The 21,621-nt window shown below is 42.7% G+C and overlaps 2 protein-coding genes across 4 annotated transcripts in view; one reads left to right on the top strand and one right to left on the bottom strand.

The window, feature by feature from the left end:
* Positions 1 to 1,159: 1,159 nt before the first annotated feature.
* Positions 1,160 to 14,092, bottom strand: NUDT2 (nudix hydrolase 2). 3 transcript variants are annotated; one of them, XM_012770144.3, is made up of 4 exons: positions 13,977 to 14,092; positions 5,381 to 5,454; positions 5,066 to 5,206; positions 1,160 to 1,762 (listed from the first exon to the last, which is right to left on the bottom strand). In XM_012770144.3, exons 3-4 carry the CDS (start codon positions 5,190 to 5,192, stop codon positions 1,446 to 1,448), a joined length of 444 nt encoding a protein of 147 aa, XP_012625598.2. In that variant the 5' UTR covers positions 5,193 to 5,206; positions 5,381 to 5,454; positions 13,977 to 14,092; the 3' UTR covers positions 1,160 to 1,445. The 3 variants fall into 3 exon arrangements, with proteins under 3 accessions (XP_012625598.2, XP_075864923.1, XP_012625599.2); XM_076008808.1 differs by lacking the exon at positions 13,977 to 14,092 and adding an exon at positions 13,783 to 13,878; XM_012770145.2 differs by lacking the exon at positions 13,977 to 14,092 and adding an exon at positions 13,770 to 13,789.
* A 128-nt stretch (positions 14,093 to 14,220) lies between these two features.
* KIF24 (kinesin family member 24) overlaps positions 14,221 to 21,621 on the top strand; it is a 75,646-nt gene continuing 68,245 nt past the window's right edge. The window contains exon 1 of the mRNA XM_012770137.3: positions 14,221 to 14,475. The gene's annotated coding sequence lies outside the window, so the exon portion shown is untranslated. The remainder of the gene's footprint in view (positions 14,476 to 21,621) is intronic.

Below are 21,621 nucleotides of genomic sequence, written 5' to 3'. Positions count from 1 at the left end.
CAGCAGGCATTTATTAAATCAATGGGATGTGGTCCCTGCTGGCCTGGAAAGGGAACATTAAGCTCCAAAAACTTCCTGCAGCAGGCCTCCTTCAGAGAGTGCTGCTCAGAGGGGTGAGGAACAAAACCATTCAGGTCCCTGGCTGTGCTCCAAGATCCTGTTCACTAGTACTTTTGCCCTGTCTGCACGGAGAACCAGTGACTAAAAACATCTGGAAGCCTGCTTAAGACCTGGGCGACTTCTCTCGCCTTCCTTTGGGGGTGGCTGTGCTTGACCCTGGTAATTCAGGTGACCTTTGCCAATGCCCCTTCCCTTTCAATCTTCTGCACCTCATTGGGCAACACCCTCTAATAAAATCCACATGAACCCAGCTGCTAACAGCTCCTGGAAGGGCTGTAGGATCTAACACCTGCCCCTGCATTCCTTGAGCCCTAGTAGCAAGGGAAAACAGGGCTGAGACCCAACACTTGCACTTCTGGGTCTTATGGTGGAGTTGTGGAGAAAGGGAGTACATGGGAAGAGAGAAACATTAATGATGAGGCTTTGCTGAAGGTGGGAAGTCAGCTGCAGGCAAGGAATGCACAGGTCTAGTGGCGTGGCCACTGGGTAGCCTAGCAGAGCCCTGTGGGCCTGGGCTTACCTCATTCCCAGTGACCTTAGGGTGGCAAGGCTTATCACTCTGGGAGGCAGGCCTGGGCTGAGGGGGCAGAGTGCATGTGTCACTGACCTGGTGGTCCACCATTGCCCGTCCTTCCTCTCCCTGCTGTGACCTGGGGAGCCCAAAGTTCCTTGGGTCCCTCATTAATTATTTAAGAAAATATTCACTGAGCATCTACAACATATATGCCTAGTGCTGGGGAGAGATACATCAGTAAGTAGAACAGATCCAATTTATGCATTTCAGTCCCACTCACTTGGAAATCCTGACTATAGGTCATAAAGTCTTGGGGATATTCGTAGGGTGGGATGAGAGTGCTTGGAGTTCCAGAGGTAGGAACCCTGGCACTGCTAGGTCTCTCCCATTTTGACTCTATCCCTTAGCTTCTCTAGGGTATAGCGTGTGGACTCAGTATTCCCTCTGGTTAAAGTCGGAGCTCTAAATTCACTCCAGTTTTCTTCTCTCACAAAGGGCAAGAATCCAAGAAATAAGCACAACAGGTTAGAAGGACAGATAAGCTGCTTGACATTTATTTATAAATGTACAGTGATACATTTATTGGGCTTGGCCTTCTTTATTTTTACTCCTCCTTTGCCTTCCTCTCCACCCAGCTAAGATTTTTGCTTGCTCTCATCTGAAAGTCCTGAGCTGATTTCAGTAACCTATCTGCTCTTGGCTGTGATGAGCCAAAGACCAGTACCACCTTCCCTGGAGATGAGGGTGGGTTCATCTCAGAAGGCCCTCAAGGATCCTACCAAAGCAAGTGACTCTGCTGATTCCGGTCAGCTCAGGCCTCTGTAGAGCAGAGAAACTGGTGTCCTTCCTGGAGTGCTGCCTTCATCTCCTTGAACTGAGCCAACTGGCAGGCCTCATCCAGCCCCAGCCAGCGGTAGGCTTGGTGCTCATGGGAGAGGCGGATCTCCACATCGTAGTCCTTCACCTCCGCCAACCAGTAAATGACTGTTTTAGGCTTCTCCCTGGCCACATAATTGAGCTCCCTTCTGAACCCCTCAATGATGGTCAGCTGGCCTGCTCCTATTCCCACTTCCTCCTGTGTCTCCCTCAGGGCTGTTTCCAAGTCATTCTCTCCTGGTTCCGCATGGCCTGGTTAGGAGAAAAGAGGAAGAGAAGAAGGAGGAAATTTTTAACAGGACTGAAAGCTGGGTTTTCCAGGCTAGATGATTTAAAGATTGGGTCCTTCAGTGAATTTTCTAGGTGTTCCTAGACTAAAGGAAGCCTGGGGATTGGCAATATCCTAACATGCCTAGGAGAGGGTGCAAGGCAGGTAGTATCTGCTTCTCGGGGTCTGAGCAATCCCTTCTTCCCACCTCATCTTGTCTGCAGAGAGTGAAACAGACCATGTGTTTGGCAAGCCAGGTTTAGAATACTACTCTTTGATGGTAAGAGAGATGATCTCCCTCAGACTTCTGCTTTCTTGTCCTTTGGAGTTCTCCTTATCCCATGTTCTCAGGGACCATTTTTCCCTTGGAGAACTAAAAGTGATTTTTCCAAGGAGGGGGAATCCCATTAGCAGGTGGGAGCTAGCTAAAGAGGGAGTACTTCATCTACAATCCAGTGAGGACTTAACACTGTCTACGGTTGGACTCTGAAGTCCCAGGACCAAAAGACAGGCTCAAAACCCCGCACTGCTGCACCAGCAGCTGTTTCCAAGTAGCTATCAAGGCTTTTTCCAAATTGTTTTCATCCTGCTAACTGAGCAAGGCCAGATTTCAGTTTCACAGGGAAAATCCTGATGGGAACTTAGACTAAGGATAAGCTTAGAGCCAGTTCTAAGAAAAAGTGTTGGCAAGACCTGAACCCAAGAAGACAGCTGCCAAGAAACTGTTGCAGAAGAATTTGAAGCTCTGCAGACTGGAGAAGCCCTCAGCTTTACCTCTAGGCCCTTCCCACAATTTCTCAACTTCTCTAGTGGGAAAAAGAAGGACTGGGGACGATCTGGCAGCCTCTGTTTACTCATGGCTCCAGCAAGTTGCTGGGGATGGCCTCCTGGTCCAGGAGCTGATGGGGAGTAGGAACTTCTAGCTGTTCCTTCCTTGGTTTGGAGATGGAGCTATAACCGAGCTCTCCTCCTTCCCAGGGGTCCACAGTATCCTGAGCAAGTCACTGCTACACAAAAAACAACCAGGAACTTAGCACCTAAAACCCATTCTAGCTCATGGCTTTTGGGGAATTTTCTCTGCACAGTACCTCCTACAGTGATATACACAAAGACAGATAGGTAGTGCATTGGGGGAGGACAGTGGGAGGGACGCTGGTGATGAGAGGTGACAGTGATTTAAGATGCCCTACCTCCCCTCAGAGGTGTATGGGAATCTCTGAGCACACCCCTCCCAAAGGCATCTATTCAATATTTTGCCCATCAATCTTAACAGGGTAATTTCTCCCCAAGCCCAAGCAAGAGAGGATTAGGAGAGATCCTTTGACATCTTGTAGTGAGAGGAACCATAAAGTATGACTTAAGTGATCAGGAGACAAGTGTGAATATTCCTATTCATAGTATTTGTGACACTTCCGCCTCTTTTTTTCACTGTTTCTCCACAGTACAATTCAAACGTGCAAAATTTATTTCCTGTTCCCATTTCCTTGTTTTCCTTCAACCTTGGATCCTTGTCCACCTCTCTCCACCACACTCCCTTTTTATTTATTTATTTATTTATTTTTTGAGACAGAGTCTCGCTTTGTTGCCCAGGCTAGAGTAAGTGCCATGGTGTCAGCCTAGCTCACAGCAACCTCAAACTCCTGGGCTCAAGCAATCCTTCTGCCTCAGCCTCCCGAGTAGCTGGGACTACAGGCATGCACCACCATGCCTGGCTAATATTTTCTATATATTTTTAGTTGGCCAATTAATTTATTTCTATTTATAGTAGAGACGGGGGTCTCGCTCTTGCTCAGGCTGGTTTCGAACTCCTGACCTCAAGCAATCCGCCCACCTTGGCCTCCCAGAGTGCTAGGATTACAGGCGTGAGCCACCACGCTTGGCCCACCACACTCTCTTTTATTTTTTTATTTTTTTTATTTTTTTTTTTTTGAGACAGAGTCTCACTTTGTTGCCCAGGCTAGAGTGAGTGCCGTGGCGTCACCCTGGCTCACAGCAACCTCAAACTCCGGGGCTCAGCGATCCTACTGCCTCAGCCTCCCGAGTAACTGGGACTACAGGCATGCGCCACCATGCCCGGCTAATTTTTTGTATATATATTTTTAGTTGGTCAATTAATTTATTTCTATTTTTGGTAGAGACGGGGTCTCGCTCAGGCTGGTTTTGAACTCCTGACCTTGAGCAATCCGCCCGTCTCGGCCTCCCAGAGTGCTAGGATTACAGGCGTGAGCCACCGCGCCCGGCCCACACTCCCTTTTAAAGTCCATGTTCCCTTCTGTCTGGGGGCTGTTCACTCTGGGCTCCTCATTCTAGCAGGCGCCAGAGCCAACAATCTGTCCCTGCCCACTGGGACCATCTCAATGGCCTCAACCAAGGATGGTTCCTTTTTCCCATTTCTCCCTACACAGCCTGGCTTCTCTTTCAGAACCATCTGACTGAGACTTTCTTCCTCTGAGAGGAATGCTGGTGGATGAAAACCAGCCAGCTGACAAACAGATCTTGGCCTAGTCTCAGGCTTCAGGCCACTAGTCTTCACTGTTCTGCTCTCTGGACACTTGGCCAACTCCACCCTGGGTGCTGAATGATGGACCCAGGGCATAGGTAGCTGGCCAAGCTGCAACCCCAAAGTCTCTGTAATCTTCACAGCCCCCTGGTCTGAGGAGCATCCTCCCATCCCCTCACTCATCCACTCCTGCCAGAGTTTATAGATGAATCTATGATCAGGGAAGCCACTTTTTCCATGCTCCAACTCAAACCATGTTCAGAAACACTCCAGAAGTCATACTCTCTGTGTGTTTAGTTCAAAAAAAACCCTAGCAATGGGGATACTAGACTAGGAGTCAAAGGAACTTAATGAAATCAGAGATAGTTAGGGGCTAGAAGAAAACAGGATTTTCAAGTCAGCTTCTTGCTTGACAAATGAAAAACTCAAAGTCCAGAAAGGTGGGCACACGTCTCAATCATGACTCAACTCCAAGGTCTCCAATTCCCAGCCCAGTGGCTTTTCTCCTATTCAGCCATTCACTCCAGAGGCTGGAGAGCTGGTGAATGATACTCACAAAAACACCAGGTGCTGCAGCTGCTCTGGAATTCAGTCACAGAATCCTATTTCCAGCTCTGCTCTGTCCTGGCCTGGAGACCTTATATGTAGAAAGGATCAAGGACTCCTACCCACCCCAATCCCTCCTATTGCACAGTCATTGGGAAACAGCCTTGTGGAGGGACCAGCAGGGTAGATTTCTGAGCAACACTTGGCAATTTCCCAAGAGCCAGCCCCTCTGGCCTCGCACCTTTGGGAGGTGTCCAGTGATGAATGCCATCTGATGCCTGCAGCAGAAGAAACTCAATCGCATTGTTATCCACCTTGGGAACCAGGCGTCTTCGGAAGATGATCAAGCCACATGCTCTCAGGGCCATGGTCTATCTAAGGACTTAACAAAGAAGATGTGGGACATTGGGAAGTTACACAAAATAGGAAGATCCATATGGAAGGTACCACTCTGGTGCTGGAGAGTAGTATAGACTAGCTAATGGTGATCTCATAACCCACAGAAAAAGGCAGCATGCCAAGGACCAATGAGGGAATCCAGGAATCAGAGACTGACCTTTGTGTGTAACTGCAGGACCCTGGCAACTACCTTCGTCAATGTGGCCTCTATCCCAACTCCTCCAGGTCTCCCTGTAAGACACAGAGCCGATGTGTGTTTGTTATGAGACTGGAGATCCTGAGAAGCGAACACACTGAAACAAGAGAGGTGCTGGGAAAGGGAAGGATGTAGTAAAAGTATTATCATCAAACCTGCAATCCCATTCCCCTCAGCCTACATTCTGATGATTCAGAGGGGTTACCTAGGGAGGGTAACTTGCTGTCCAAAAAAAGCATTTTGTTAGTTTTTTGAGTCTTTATTTTATCCATGTTTTTTTTAATATGTTATATATTCACTGGGTCCAAATTCAAAGTACAGAAGGGCACACATAGTAGAAAGTCTCTTTTCCACCCCATCAGAGACAAACTATTAATAGCATAGTGATCAAAAGCATAATTCTGGAACCAGGGTTCAGGTTCTGGCTCTCACACTTATTGGCTATGTGACCTCCTATTTCTCATCTGTGAAATGGAATAATAATAGCTCCACCTCAAAGTGTTGCTGTGAGAATTAGATCATTTCATTTTTGTAAAAGTGCTTTGGAATAGTGCCTGATACATAAGCACTCAATAGATTTCCATGTGTGTAGGAAAATGTCTAGAAAGATACACATCATTAATAGTGATTTCTGGACGGTGAGATTATAGGGAGCCTTTCATTTTCTGATCCATATATTTCTGTATAGTGAAATTTTACAGAGAACATGCATTAATTTTATAATCAGCAATACAATAAAGATTTTTCCATTTCAGAACAAAAGTCAACCATAACAAAAAAGACAAGGAAAGAAAAGTAAGAATACCTGCACAACTGAAAAGAAAATTCATCATCTGAAGGGGGACACATAATCAAGATAACAAAAAATACTAGAGATCTTTTATGTGAGGCTCTGCTAAAGAAAAATTTGTGTCATTCATTCAACAAATATTGAACACCTACTATGGTACTAAGCACTGCTCTAGGCCTTTGCCCTGATGCAGCTAATATTCTAATGGGAGAGGCAGACTTTAATTAAATAGTTAGACAAATTAAAAAATAATTGCCAATAAGCTACATGCTACAAAGGAAAAATGTGTGAAGGGTAACCTGACCTTGTCTGAGGGATCAAGGAGGCTTCCTGAAAGGAAGGATGTTTAAGCAGAGAAGCAAACAATGAATCAAACGTAAGTCAGCAAAGGGAAGGAGAGGACAGAGTGTACTCCAGGTGGGAACAGCATAGGCAAAGGTCTTAAAGTGGGGCAGTAGAACTGAAGGAAAGCCAGGTGGCTCAAATGCAATGAAGGCCTGGGAGACTGGCCCAGGCAGGATAAGGCCTGAGCATGTCAGCAGGGCCACAGAAGGAGCTGGTGCTCAGGGACAGCAGAGCTCATGCAGAGAGGGTTCCTGGAACAGGAGCTGCTGTCCTCCATGGCCCCTTGGTTGGTGTTCAATAAAGATGAGCTTGTGGCTGTCAAAAGCATACAAATCAAGGCCGGGCGCTGTGGCTCACGCCTGTAATCCTAGCTCTTGGGAGGCCGAGGCGGGCGGATTGCTCAAGGTCAGGAGTTCAAAACCAGCCTGAGCAAGAGTGAGACCCCGTCTCTACTATAAATAGAAAGAAATTAATTGGCCAACTGATATATATATAAAAAATTAGCCGGGCATGGTGGCACATGCCTGTAGTCCCAGCTACTCGGGAGGCTGAGGCAGGAGGATCGCTTGAGCCCAGGAGTTTGAGGTTGCTGTGAGCTAGGCTGACGCCACGGCACTCACTCTAGCCTGGACAACAAAGCGAAACTCTGTCTCAAAAAAAAAAAAAAAAAAAAAGCATACAAATCAGGCCCAAGCAAAAACCTGTTCCAGCACAATTCTCAGGACTGCCAACAGATAATAATGTTATTCTAGGGAATAGCACTTTCTCATCAAAACCACACACCAACACCAAGACCTTTCCATACCTTTTAAAACCTGTACCAAAAGTTTTTAAGGATTGGAAATAATCTCAAAGGGCATTTTTTAAATAATCTGTGCTCTCATATACTGTTGGTGGAAGAGTCAATTAGAATATCCCCTTAGGAGGGCAGTTTGGTAATAACTACCAAAACATAAAGTGTATATTCCCTTAGAACCAGCAATTCCATTTCTAGGCATTCTCACATACAGAAAGACAGGTGTTTACAATGCATACAAAAGTATGTTCACTGCAACCTTGTTTATAATATCTAAAAGATCAGAAACACAAATCTATCAATATGGGAATGAGTAAAAAGTATAGTATATCTGTATGATGGAATATCATGAAGCCATTAAAAAAACAAGGCAGAACTAAATGTACTGCTTGTAAGAAGAGATTTGCAGGCCGGGCGCGGTGGCTCACGCCTGTAATCCTAGCTCTCTGGGAGGCCGAGGCGGGCGGATTGCTCAAGGTCAGGAGTTCAAAACCAGCCTGAGTGAGACCCCGTCTCTACTATAAAATAGAAAGAAATTAATTGGCCAACTGATATGTATATAAAAAATTAGCCGGGCATGGTGGCGCATGCCTGTAGTCCCAGCTACTCGGGAGGCTGAGGCAGTAGGATTGCTCGAGCCCAGGAGTTTGAGGTTGCTGTGAGCTAGGCTGACGCCACGGCACTCACTCTAGCCTGGACAACAAAGCGAGACTCTGTCTCAAAAAAAAAAAAAAAAAAAAGAAGAGATTTGCAGATATATTAAGTGAAAAAGTATGGTTCAGAATAGTATGCATAATGTAATCCTGTTTGAGTTTAAAAATTCATATATAAAGTGGTAGCAGGCTTTTATTAAATGCCGGTGTTCTATTTCCCTGGACTCCCTCCCTATTTATGCCAAGAACTTTCTCCATTCTGGAAGCAAGAAGAAAGCACTTTGTCACTGCAGAACTGGTGAACAAAGATTTCAAATTACTGGTTCATGGTTCAAGCAGAAACACATAACTGATCCCATGCCCTCCCTATAAAGATGCTCAAAAAGTATTAGAAAGTTATAGATGTAGAGTACCTTGTTCCTGCCTCAGGTCCCACGGAGTGAATGTTAGAACCCCTAGATATGCTTAGGCATCCAAGACTAGAGGGTGCAGTGCCCTGCCTAGGACAGGAAGCCCCAAAGTTTTCCTCCACACCACTGCCACCACCAATACAGCACAGGAAAACAAAGATGCCTGCATAGGGAGCCAAGAAAGACAGGCCTGGCATGGCCATGTCGAGCCACTAGGGGAAAGAAAGTGGACCAATATTTTCCTACACAGTAGTGGAGCAGGGGTGGAATCTTAGGGTAGCAATAAAGGTGCATCCTAGCAAGAATGTATTTTAGTGGGTACCAGTATATAGGGGTGACCACATCTAAGAGGCACATCAGCTAACAGTTCATCTCAATGGACCAGAAGAGCTAGGATCAGATGCCCACTTTCTACCTATGCTCTATACTCATGGAGAGGGCAGTTCTTCTAGAAAGGCAGAACTCCTCATTTCCCCTTCAATTGCTTGGCTTGAGCCAGCTGTTCTCCAGAATTCCTCCCACCCACTCCACGCATGCAATCTTCTACTCATGCTTTCAAAAGCAGCTCAGATGTCACTCCTCTGTGAAGCTTTCTAGCTTCTAATCATATCATCAAATAAACTTCTACTACAGGGTTAGATCAAAGAAGCAAAAGCTATAAGCGATAGAAAACTAAGGAATTGTTATGAAGATTGGACCTCCTGCAACTATGGAAGTTAGTTGGGAAATCCACACACCTCTGTTGCCTCTGCACTGGGCCTGAAGTCTCTTAAGTCAGTGAGGCCAACAGTTGGGAAGAAAACTGGATGTGAATGGAGGAGAGCCAGGGCAAACTGCAACCTGTGGGAACAAACTGGGACCTAGGAAGACAACTGAAACTCATGAGGACAAACTGAAAGCTGCAACTTCCTTTCACCTTCTCTAAGCTCAGTGACTCAAGTGACCTATGGGAAAAAGTGGAGCCCTTTGCCACAGAGCTGAATGCACACCTGGCCCAGGACTCAGAGGAGTTGAAGGAGGAGATTCAGTAGGAGCTCGGAGAGATTCAGGTCTTGATACTATCCTTCACCAACAAGGTGAGCCAGCAGATCAGTGTCAAAAGTATACATACTGCCACCATGCCTGGTACCTTAATCTGTCCCTCACAGTGTACAGGCTGCTGCTTCACTTCAGCTTTCCAAATCTCATACAAAATTTTCCTGTGCTCAACCCTAACCTGGAACCATATAGGAAGGGAATCCTGGGAATTCTACTTAGCTAAATTGATACAATACAAAGCCACCACAAGCATGTACACCTACCTAGCATGGTAAATCTCTGTCAGTACCTCTGGCAGGGGACAGCCAGACTATAAGCTCTGTTTCCTTGGGACCCAGCACAGCAGCTCTCAACAGCTGTTCATTGACTCAAAAGAACTCTTTCCCCACCTCCCACTCAAACAAATGTTTGAGTATGTTCTGGGGCCCTGGGAAATAGCCCAGTGTTTTCCTGAAGAGTGCCATTTACATAAAAGTGAATGGAGCTATTGTTGGGGGTTTTCTGTTTTTCTGGAGACCATGGAGCTGAAACTGTCCAGGGGTTTGAAAGTAGCCAGCTTTCACACACAGACTCCAAGTGGATTCAAACCTCAGGGGGTTAAAGAACACAGCATCCAATATGCAAATATGCCTGCAGCCAGGATTGCGGAGGTGAGAACTCCAGGCTGACAGCAGGCAATTCACACTTCAGAAAAGTGGCAGAGTGCCTGAGGTGGTTAGAAAAAACCTGAACAAAAAAACCCCTCAATGTCATCAGAAGGTTCCAGAAGCTAAGGAAAAGTACTCTTGGCTTTCTCTATATATACAATTCTCTCACAGCCTAGGAGGCTTAAGACCTAGATGCCAAAAAAGAATTTACAAATAAATGGCTATGCTGATGTGTTCCAATGTTTTTGTTAAATTAATCATAGTGCTATAAAAAGCCCTCACAAATATACCTTTAGATATAGAAGGAGCTCCCAAAATTCTCCCTCTGACCTGTTCCCCACAGTCTAAAATCCCTTTAACAGAAAAAGTGTTTCAGGCTACCGCGTTATCAATTAAGTGACTATACTGTGCCAGTTACACTGTGCAAGGTACACTATCATTTCTAATGCTCAAGACAACCCTTCAAAAGAAACATTATTATCTCCTGTTTATGACGAAACTGAGATATTAGAAAGGGTTAAAATACTTGTCCAAGAGCATGCCTAGACTATAAATGGTGGGATTTGAATCCGGGTAAGTCTAACTCCAAAGTCTATATTTTTTTCCCTTTCACAGCTCTGCTCAACATGAAACAATAGGGCTTAGGACACAAATGGCCCTGAGAGAGCACATACAAATGATTTATAAAATCTCTTCCAGTTTCAAAATTCTCAGTCTTTAATATATATTTATATCGAAGTTATCTAGCTCAAATCCTTTCCACTAAACAGGTTTTAGTTGGGGGGAGAGGATGGTATATGCAAATCCTGATGCCCAAAGAAGACACTAGAGGGGTAAAGTGGAGTGTATGACTCCTAGGGGTGCCTATCTGATAAGGTTTTCTGCTCTTTTCTGGGAAGCAGAAAATCACATGTTCAAACCCATACCCAGTAGCCTGGGGATGCCCATGCAACAAGTATTGGGAACACTCTCCATGCTAGCTTTGGAGAAGTACACAAGAACCTAACCTAGGGCCCTAGTGTCCAGAAAATCTGACCAGGCCATGAGGAGGAAGGCCAACTCTTTGCTTGCCCACAAGCAACTCTATGTGACTGCTCAGCTTTCCCTCACCTCCTGAATCATAATTGTCTTTTCTCCAATTTGCCAGTTTCCTTCTTCCCTTTTGGAGTGGACAGAAATGTGGCACCCATCCACAAGCTCTCTCTTATAATGACAACAAAAAGAGGAAAAGAAAAAAGAAAGGAATTAAAAAGAGAAAAGCTCCTAACTACCACAAATAAATTGAGACAAAGAAAATATTCCTTTAACTGCACTATTCCCTGGACATCTGCCACTCCATTCTTCTTGCAGAGACCAAGCTGCTGAGTCACTTTGTTATCTTTGCTATTTGGCTGAGGGAAGAAACAGGAGATTTCACCTGTAATGGCATGAATATTGGTTTTAGGATGAGGCCAAAGTCAGACAAGGTTGGGACAAAAATCATTCTTAGTGAAGGGGATTTTTAAGTGGCCTGTTAGTGCCATCTGCTGTACAATTCTAGAAAGCAAACTTGGGGAATTCTAATATCAGAGTCTGAAGGGATTCATTTACTAATCTAATGTCTGCTGAGTGTGTCCTATGAGACAGGCAATATGAAAGGATTGAAAGGTAGATATGAAGCTGAATATTACAAAGCCCCTACTTTCTAGAGGTTCACAGCCTAGTGAAAGTGGAAGACATTCAAACAGACAAGTTACAGTGTATTTTGTGCATCACAAGGGTATATGTAGGATGGAAAGGTAGCAAAAAAGGATCTTTAGGTTAAAGGGTTACCCCACAAAGATTTTGAAGGATGGCAGAATAAAGGTGGAGGCAAGGGGCACTCTAGGCAAAGGGAAGAGGGTAGGCAAAGACTCTCAAGAACAAAATGACATTTCATTGGTAAACAGCTTAGTTTTATATTCTGTAGCAATGAGGCCTTTGACTGGTTTTTGGCAGGGCTGATAACTTGGTCAGACTGACACTTTACAAAGACATTCTGGCAGCATGCAAGGTGAACGAATTATAAGGAAAGGTTGCAGGCAAAGAGACCAACCAGTCACAAGCCTATTACAATAGTCTAGTTGTCAAATGATAGATTAAGGCTGAGGCTGTGGGAAAGGAGAGGAGGGGAGGAATTTGACAGATATCTCAAAGTAAAATTGATAATATTGATGTTTCATTGTCTAAGGGAGAGAGAGTGATGTTTTATAGTCCAAAGGAAAGAGAGAGAGGTATATGGTTTAAGTACAGTGTGAAGGAGGGGGTAGAATGTAAGCTAATCACTTCTGTTTGGGACAAGTTAAATTTGAAGTGCTACAGACTACCCTAAAGGTAAATGAACAGATGGGTCTAAAGTTCAGTGATCATCTCCTCCCATCTCTTCATTTCCCACAGTGGAAATTTTCTATTAGAGAAAGAGTTTGCTCCTACTATATGTATGTCTACAGCCCACTTTCCTCCAATTTGGGTAAGTCTACCTGTCCAACCTCTCTGGTATTCCAAGTATTCCCATCCTCTTTCAGTCAGAAATAACACAACACAACACAGAAAAGTATGGCTGGCTTTGCAGTCAGAAAGACCTAACTACTGAGGTTAATAGTTGTTACTCAGAGCAAGATACTTAATCCTCGTTTGTAAAATGAAGTTAACACTTACTTTTCATGGTTGTTGTACAGTTTAAAATAAATGATGTAAACAAGGGTCTGCATATGAGCTAAATTGGGTACTCAGTTACTGTAAGTACACTAGCCTACTGACTAGTGTATTTGCTTGTTTTTGTGTGTGTGTGTGGTTTTTTTTTTTTTTTTTAGACAGAGTCTCACTCTATCACCCAGGCTGGAGTGCAGTGGCACAATCATAGCTCACTGTAACCTCAAACCCCTAGGCACTAGCAATCCTCCTGCCTCAGCCTCCCAAAGAGGTGGGATTACAGGCATGCACCACCATGCCTGGCTAATTTTTTTTTTGTAGTGATGGGGTCTGGCTGTGTTGCCCAGGCTGGTCTGGAACGGCTGGCCTTAAGCGATCCTTCCTCTCCAGTCTCATAAAGTGCTAGGACTACAGACATGACCCAGTGCACCCGCTAGCTCGTTCTTATTATGAGGATAATAGCTACCATTTTTTGAGAAGCTACTACTTGCCAAGCATTGTGCCGACTGCTTTACCTTCATTATTTCACTTAATCTTCACAAGTCCCTGAGGCACTACTGCCATTTTTCAGAATAAGAAAAAGGAAACTATGGTTCAGAGATGTGTCTTGTCAGTGATTCAAACACAGGTCTGCCTGACTCCCAATATCATTTTTCTTAACCTCGACTCTACATTAGCGTTTTACATTTGACAATTTGATTGCATTCAGTTTACTGTAAGCTGTCACATCCTTATTGCTGTTTTTTTAAGTGGTGGGACTCTCGTGTGACTTTCTTTACTTCTGCTACGATATTACCCGCTCAATACTGAAGCAATTAGAAAACATAAAATCTCTTCGGTAAGCAGATGGCGTTTAACAGGTAACAATAAAGTGAAATTGAGGCCCAGGGAGGGGAAGGCATGGCGCCCGGGCCACTGGGCTTTAAACCGGGGCCTCGCCCGCCTCTCGGATTCTGACGACCCACCCCATCGCCACTCGCATCGGGGCAAGCAAGGCTCACAGGGTCACTGAACTCTGCCTTCTTCCGGTACTGACAGGAAAACTGAGGTTCTACCAGCGGATGGGGTCTGGCCTGCTCACATCTCATTGCCAGCTTGGAGGGCGCGTCCACCTTTGACCCTGCAGTTAGTCAGCTGCAGACTGCCATTGCTCCAAGCGTCAGTTTTTCTACAGGGAATTAAATCTAGCTGCCGCTTAGGCTACTCACCCGTAGCGGAGGGAGGCAGGAGGCGGGCCTTGAACGAAGACTGGAAGTACGCCGACCAATCAGGTGAGCTCGGTTGCGCTGTGGACAACCAACAGAATTGGGCAGTAGGATCCTCGACCCGCCTCAAAGGTGCCGTTCTCTCACTGAGAACGTCGCGAGATCTTAACTCAAGTGGCACGAGTGGTTGAAGGACGGAAATTGAGAGTTACGCCCACTGTTCCCTCGGATCTCTGATTGGTCTTCTAGAGAGGAAGGCAGCGTATGACAACCGATTCCCTGCATGCCCATTGGTGGGCGGTGCGGGACGGCCTGCGCGCGGGCGACAGAGCGGGCGTTCGAACTGGTGCTTGGCGGCGTTGTCATGGAGATGCGGCCTGGCCGTCGCTTGGGGTTCGCAGGTTGACAGGACGCTCAGGTTGCCGGCCTTGGGTCTCTCTCCAGACGGCGCTGTCTTCTTCTCAGATAAGGCTGACCGAGGAGGAGTTTGGAAGCCCCCGAGGTGAGAAAGGGCGGGGGCATCAGAGGTAGGGCAGGTTTGATCGGTAGTGTGGCGCCAGCCCGCGTGAGAGGGTGCGCGTGACGCCCGCCGAGCGCGAACAGACGGGCGGTTGTGAGGGTACCGGGAGTTGGCGGCTGCCGGTTCTTCCGGATGTTCACCTACTCTCCTAACTTTCATCCCCATAACTTTGCCTTTTCTTCAGCACTTATCTCATGAAGTCTTTTCTGAGTCTCAAAGTACTCTTGCCTTTGACCCCATAATCCTGACTGGAACCTCTCTTAGAGCGCTTCTATTCGGTCTTGGGTTGTTTGTGTACTTCTGGGAATCCCATTCTCCTCCCTTATCCCATATAATTCTGAAGAGTTTGAGGTAAAACAAACATCTTTCACAATGTCTCACGCATAATATATTTTCAGGAAATATTTGTTGAGTTGAATTTAATTCACCACAAATAGATTGGATTCCCCTTTATGCCTTCCCCAGTTATCTCTCCCATTCAGAGATGATTTTTAATATTGAGGATGGCGGAGGGGCACCCTAATCTCATATGTTAAAGGACTTGAAAGTTTACGGTTGGCCTTTCTACCCTTTGTGAGAGGTTAAACTTTTTTGAATTGGTTGCTACAACTTTTCCCGCATTGTGTTTTATAGCCTTGGTCTCCCAATACATTTATTAGACTCTTATTATTCTTTCCTTAAAACAAACCATTCTGTTGCTGTATGCCAAGATAGTTTAATTACTTTTAGTTTCTTAGTGACCTGCAACTATTATCACATTTTAAATGTGCTTTGAAAAAATGTTTTAAAGCATTTTCTCCTTTGTATTTGTATTCATCTATAAGTAGGGAGGCATTGTAGTCTCTCTACTTCAGTGCATATTACAGCTGCGTAGATAACCTCCCATCCATCCATCAGATGTCCATCATAGAATTGCATTATCAAGACTTGTTTTGTTGTTAACTTATAGACTATATATTTACAGTCTCATTATTGATGATTCTTCCTTATATCAAATTCATAAATTGATAGTGACTTTAATAAAAGGAGTGAAAAAAATCAGATACAGGCCAGGCATGGTGGCTCATGATTGTAATCTTAACACTTTGGGAGGCTGAGGTGGGAGGATCAGGAGTTTGAGACCAGCCTGAGCAACATAAGACCCTGTCTCTACAAAAAATACAAAAATTAGCTAGGCATGGTGGTGAGTGCTTATAGTCCCAGCTACTTCAGATGCTGAGGCAGGAGGATTGGGTGAGCCCAGGACTTTGAGGTTTCAGTGAGCTTTGATGACACCACTGCACTCTAGCCCAGGGGACATAGTGAGACCCTGTCTCAAAAAAAAAAAAAAAAATCAGATATACCAGCTATGTTCCTATTACTCTTTTTCTTTTAAATAAAAGTTTGAAACACTACCTTATAGTTAAACTGCAGATGTCTGACATGTAGTAGACTGGGGACTTAGGGCTTGGCATTGGCTCTGTTTCTCAGACTCATTCACTGTTGATGTCTTTGCAAGTCATTTAGCCCCTTTAGAACTCACTTTTTCCATCTGGGAAAGCAAAGGGTTGAATTAGATTATTAATAGAATTATCATGGCTCTACTATCAATTTAGTCAAGTAGTTGGTGTCAGGTAGACATCATGCTCTCAGCCTTCCAGAGACCATACAGAATTTTTTAGCAGCTGAAAGCAGTAGCTACCACTTATTGAGCATTTACCCTGTGCAAAGCACTGTCTCAAAGACTTCATATAGTTACTACATTTTTCTTAGTATAGCACATTAATGTGCTGCCCAGATAGCATTTTATTGAAAACTTACTTTTGGTTTTATGTTAATAAAATCTTTACTATTTATAACATAGTCCTTGGAGCAACATAGGGTATGCTCCTCTCATTTTCCAGTTTAGGAGAAACAGCAATTTCTCTCTCTCTGCTATTTTTTTGTTTATAAAGTGAGGCATTGAACTCTTCTTAGATTCCTTCCAGATCTAGTGTTCCATGATGATTGATCTATTAATACATTTTCCCCATGATGGCCCAACAAACCTGTTTATAATTTGCACAGAGTAAATCCTTGACAAATTTTGTTAAATGAGTAATAGAGTTCTACTTCTTATGCTTTGATTGTTGTCATTGTATATTTCCTAAGTTACTGTCTCAGGGGTTTTGATGTTCATACCCTGTTGAACAAGAAAGCTTTTCCAGGCCGGATGCAGTGGCTTACGTCCATAATCCCAGCACTTTGGGAAGCCGAGGTGTGAGGATCACCTGAGGCCTGAAGTTCGAGACCAGCCTGAGCAACATATTGAGACCCTGTCTCTACAAAAAGAAAAATTAGCCAAGCGTGGTGGCACTGACCTGTAGTCCCCACTACTCAGGAGACTGAGGCAGACTGCTTGAGTCCAGGCTTGAGTCCATGCACTTCAGCATGGGCAACAAAGTGAGACACTGTCTCAAAAAAAAAAAAAAAAAAAGACTTTCCATAGGTATAAATTAATAATCATAGAAACCATATACTGTTGAGTGTTTATGTATCAGACACTGAATTTAACACTTTATTTACATTATTTATTTACATTATTACTATTAATTATTTACATTATTCCTGTTAATCCTTATGAAAGGAAACATCTTTTCCAAGTCACTGTCATTTTTTTGTCAGTTCTTTACAGTAGCTTCCTAAATAATATTCCTTCTCCCATTTTTCCTACCCACTGAGTGAACTTTAAAGACATGAACCAGATCATATCCTTTCTCTGCTTAAAATCTTCCAGTGACTTCCTACTTTCCTTACAAATAAAATTCAGATACTTTTATTTGCACCAATAGAGCCTACATAATGTGGCCCCTACTTTTCTGTCCTCATCTCATACTGTTGTCCCTCTCACCTACTATGCTGGCCAAAATAGGCTTCTGGTGATTGCTTGATCATGCCATGTTCATTTCCACCTTAGGCTAATGTGCTCACTTAGAATGGTCTTCCTCCTGATTTTTATGTGAATAACTCTTTAATATTATTTTAGATTTCACCTCAAATATTTCCTTCTGAACGAGGCCTTCTCTGATCATCCATTGTAAAGTAGGCCCTTCACCGTGCTTTATTTTTTTCTTAGCACTTATCACCATCTGAATTACCCTGTATATTTGATTAAAATCCCACTTAAATAATAATGCCATGAGGGCAATCACCCTGTGTGTTTGTTCACTGCTGTATCGCCCATGCATACAACAGGGCCTACCTATAAAAGGCTCTCAAAAAATTTTGTTAAATGACTGGGTGAAGGTTCATATTGGAACTGTGACCATGATTGTGTCCGTAAAAATTAATTTGAGTAACACAACCTTGCTTCATTTTCTTGCCCACATGCAGTGAGTCAGGGTACCACCAATTCTGCCAAAATTTTCCTGAGTAATCAAATTACCCTGATACAAAAGTTTCTAGCACCCGTGACTACAGATGATATCAAATGCTTTTGTACAGTTTTAAATGTGTAGGGATATTTATTCATGAAGCAATTATTGAATGTTTATTGTATCCAGGCACTGTTTTAGATACTGGGGATAAAAAGACTTATAAGAAGCTGGTTGGAAGGTAGTGAGTTAGCTCAGTTGGTTGTTCACAGTCAATACACTCAATTACAGATGAATTTCTTTGTTCTACTCTTTACCCCTTCTCACTACAGCACTTGACTAGTCCTAAAAAACAAAACAAAAATGTGTAAGATACATTCTTTGACCACAAGGAGATTATATTATATTGGGGAAATAGACATATTAATAAATAATTATTATAAGATGGAACTGAAATGATAGGCATATGCAAAAGGTATGATGCAAACACAGAGGTGACATCTGGCCACATCCGGATAAGACCTCATTTTTGTTTTAATCAGTAAAATGTAGATAGGTGTAAAGTGAGGTTTGATGAGAGTGAGAGGAGGCCACTTAAGAGCACAACATGAATAAATGCATAGAGAACTAAAATAGTTTTAAGAAGTTGACTAAACTGGAGAGTGAGGAAGGAGGCTAGATTATAGAAAGCTTTGTGGAACATGCTAAGGAGCTTTGTCCTGTATGTAAGTGATACATGACATGGCATGATACATACATGACATGTATGATACATGGTATAAGTGACATGATACACATGGCATCCATGATACGTGACATATGTGATACATGACATGATATATACATGCATGACATGATACATACATGACATGAACATGACATTGAAGGATTTTATTCATTCATTTTTTATTAATTAATTAATTTTTTGAGACAGAGTCTCACTCCATTGCCCTGAGTAGAGTGCTGTGGCATCAGCCTAGCTCACAGCAACCTCAAACTTCTGGGCTCAAGCGATCCTTGTGCCTCAGCCTCTGCATATCTGGGACAACAGGCATGCAGCACCGTGCCAGGCTAATTTCTTCTATTTTTAGTATAGATGGGGTTTTACTCTTGCTCAGGCTGGTCTTGAACTAATCCTGAAGACATTTTGTTAGTGATCTCTGCATTTTTTTGCTGTGAGACATGTCCATGAGATTGTCTGGGAACTAAAGACAGTAGTTCATGAGGTGAACTAAAGTAACATTGGGATTCTGGAACTAACCCACTAAATAATATTGCACAATGTCCAGGCCAAAAAGACACTAGTTGAGATTTCACCAGCAATGAGGAGCAGTATTGTGTCTGTTACAGTCTTTTAAGTTAGATAACTGATTATGTTGAGATTTGATTGGTTAAAACTAGTAATGTAATATAGAATCATGTAGCCAATGTATGGATATCTGATAACATTCTAAAACAAATTCATATCATTGTTTCAAACAAATTATGCCTCAGTTTCTTCATTTGTAAAAAGGGAGATGATGACAATTGCCATCTATTATACGAAGTCTTGGAAGACTAATCATGTAGTGAAATTAATTGCATATTAATAGTTTAGATCACAGTGAATAGAATTATTGTTTTAATTTTTCTTTGCTTTCTCTCTGTCACTCCTTTAAAAATAATTCCTGGTGCCATAGTGGCAATAGCTCCCAAAGGGATGTAGCCCTGACTGAAAGAATCTATATCATCTTGATAATTTATAAAAATTGATTATAATAGTTATTTTTCCGATTAAATACATGAGATATATTTTGTTGAAAGTATTTTATGACTGCAACATGGCAAAGATCTGCAAATGCTAATTTCCTACTGTTGGATTAGACCAAGATTTTAAAAATAAAGCACTGAATTTAAACCTAACATTGGTTACCACCTGTTGCTGGGAATTCTTTCAGAATTAAATCTCTATATTTAGAGAAAGTAATACTTGCACTGTTTTAAGATAACTGGGTTCAACAATTTTGTTATGTTTATTTTTAGGTGATTGCTCATGCTTTTCACCAAACTTAAAAACTTAATAAACTCCTTGGGGGGCTCTTGAAGGGAATTGCAGTAATTGCAAAGCATTAGCTACTTATCCATAAACAAACTTGAAACTATTTTTCTCAGTTACAAACAGAAACAATCTATTAAACTACTTTTTAAAAAAATGTGGGTATAAGTCACATGTTTGGTACCTCCAAATCCACATATTGCTTTAAGAATCCCATTAAGTATCATGTATTCTAATTCCTTTGCAGCTGTTGTTTTAAGCAGTTGTCTGGTATCATTTGTCTTCTGTTGAGATCAGTATATAGATAGAATCATCCCTAGAATTTGAAATAACAAATTCTCTTGTAGGGGGAAAAGTATATATTATATTGTTCACTTTTTAAACTCTCACTAATAATACTGGATTTCTTCTGTTCTTAGTGACCTTATGCCTAACATGGGGTACAGAAACATTTTCATGAAAATTGATTGAAAATGCTGCATTTTTGTCACTTTCTAACAGTATAGTGGGCCCAGTGACTTGTTAGTAATCCCTTAAAAAGTGATCATTATTAGTAGCTGTCTATAGATAGATAGGTTGGTAGGAGGTGGAAAGTTACTACTAATGGGTTCAGGGTTTATTTTTGGGGTGAAGAAAATATTCTAAAAGTGATTGTGGTTATAGTCGCACAACTCTGTGAACATACAAAAAGCCATTGCATTATATACTTTAAAGAGTCAATTGTATCTTTTGTGAATTATATATAAAGCTGTTTTATATAGATATATATATATTTTAAGTGATCATTGGCACAGTTTAGTGGAACTCAAATGAAGAAATATGTCTTGGCAATCAGAAGATATTTTAGTACTTGTATTTTCATACTACTTCTACAATAATAAAATTAAAATTTCATTTCTCCTTTGGACTTCATACATAGACCAATTTGAAAGATATAGTTTAATGCCTGCTGACCCTCGTAGGTAGTCCCTCACTTCCAAAAACAGTATATTCATTTAAAGCATATATAATTGAGCAAGTAGAGAATGGAAAACAGTACAAAGTTTGAAAAGGCTAAGGTTTAGCCTACCAAAGCTGTGTGATCTGGGGTGAGTCACTTACCCATCCAGAGCAACATAAAGAAGTATGTATTGGGGCTAGGTGCAGTGGCTAATGCCTGTCATCCTAGCACTCTGAGAGGCCAAGGTGGGAGGATTGTTTGAGGTTGGGAGCTTGAGACCATCCTGAGCAAGAGTGATACCTCAGCTCTACTAAAATATTAATAGAAAAATTAGCTGGGTGCAATGGCATATACCTCTAGTCCCAGCTACTTGGGAGGCTGAGGCAGGAGGATCACTTGAGCCCAGAATTGGAGGGCTCAATTGCAGTAAGCTATGATGACACCACTACACTGTCACCAGGCCAACAGAGTCTCACTCTTTTTCTTTTAAACATGGTAACTCCCCTGATTGTTCTGTCTTTTAAACAAAAGTATGTTTTGGACTAAATCATGAATCTCAAACTCACATGCCCAGAGTGCTAACCAATTAATGTAAATGAATAAGGTTGGTTGATATAAAGGAACCAGGAGCAAGTGGGACCATGGAATATAAAAGACTGTATGCTCTTCTACAGAGGACAGCCAATACTCAGTTTTGGTCTGCTGTTGCCTTATCTAATTGTGGGCCCAACGTAACTATATCTTCTAATTTTCAAGAAAAGCAGGAACTAGGTATTTTTAATTGCTCCAGATTTTTTAAAAATTTTAAATACTTCAACACA

Source organism: Microcebus murinus, chromosome 12 (genome assembly GCF_040939455.1).
Source record: "Microcebus murinus isolate Inina chromosome 12, M.murinus_Inina_mat1.0, whole genome shotgun sequence".
Lineage (NCBI taxonomy): Eukaryota > Metazoa > Chordata > Mammalia > Primates > Cheirogaleidae > Microcebus > Microcebus murinus.
This window is presented reverse-complemented; position numbering and strand designations above follow the sequence as displayed.

What these genes read in the sequence shown, in the direction of transcription:
- NUDT2 (XM_012770144.3), bottom strand. Translation starts at nt 5,192, where the DNA reads ATGGCCCTGAGAGCATGTGGCTTGATCATCTTCCGAAGACGCCTGGTT. An exon ending in TCACTGGACACCTCCCAAAG is followed by an intron (nt 1,763 to 5,065) that starts GTGCGAGGCCAG and finishes TCTCCTAACCAG; the next exon opens with GCCATGCGGAACCAGGAGAG.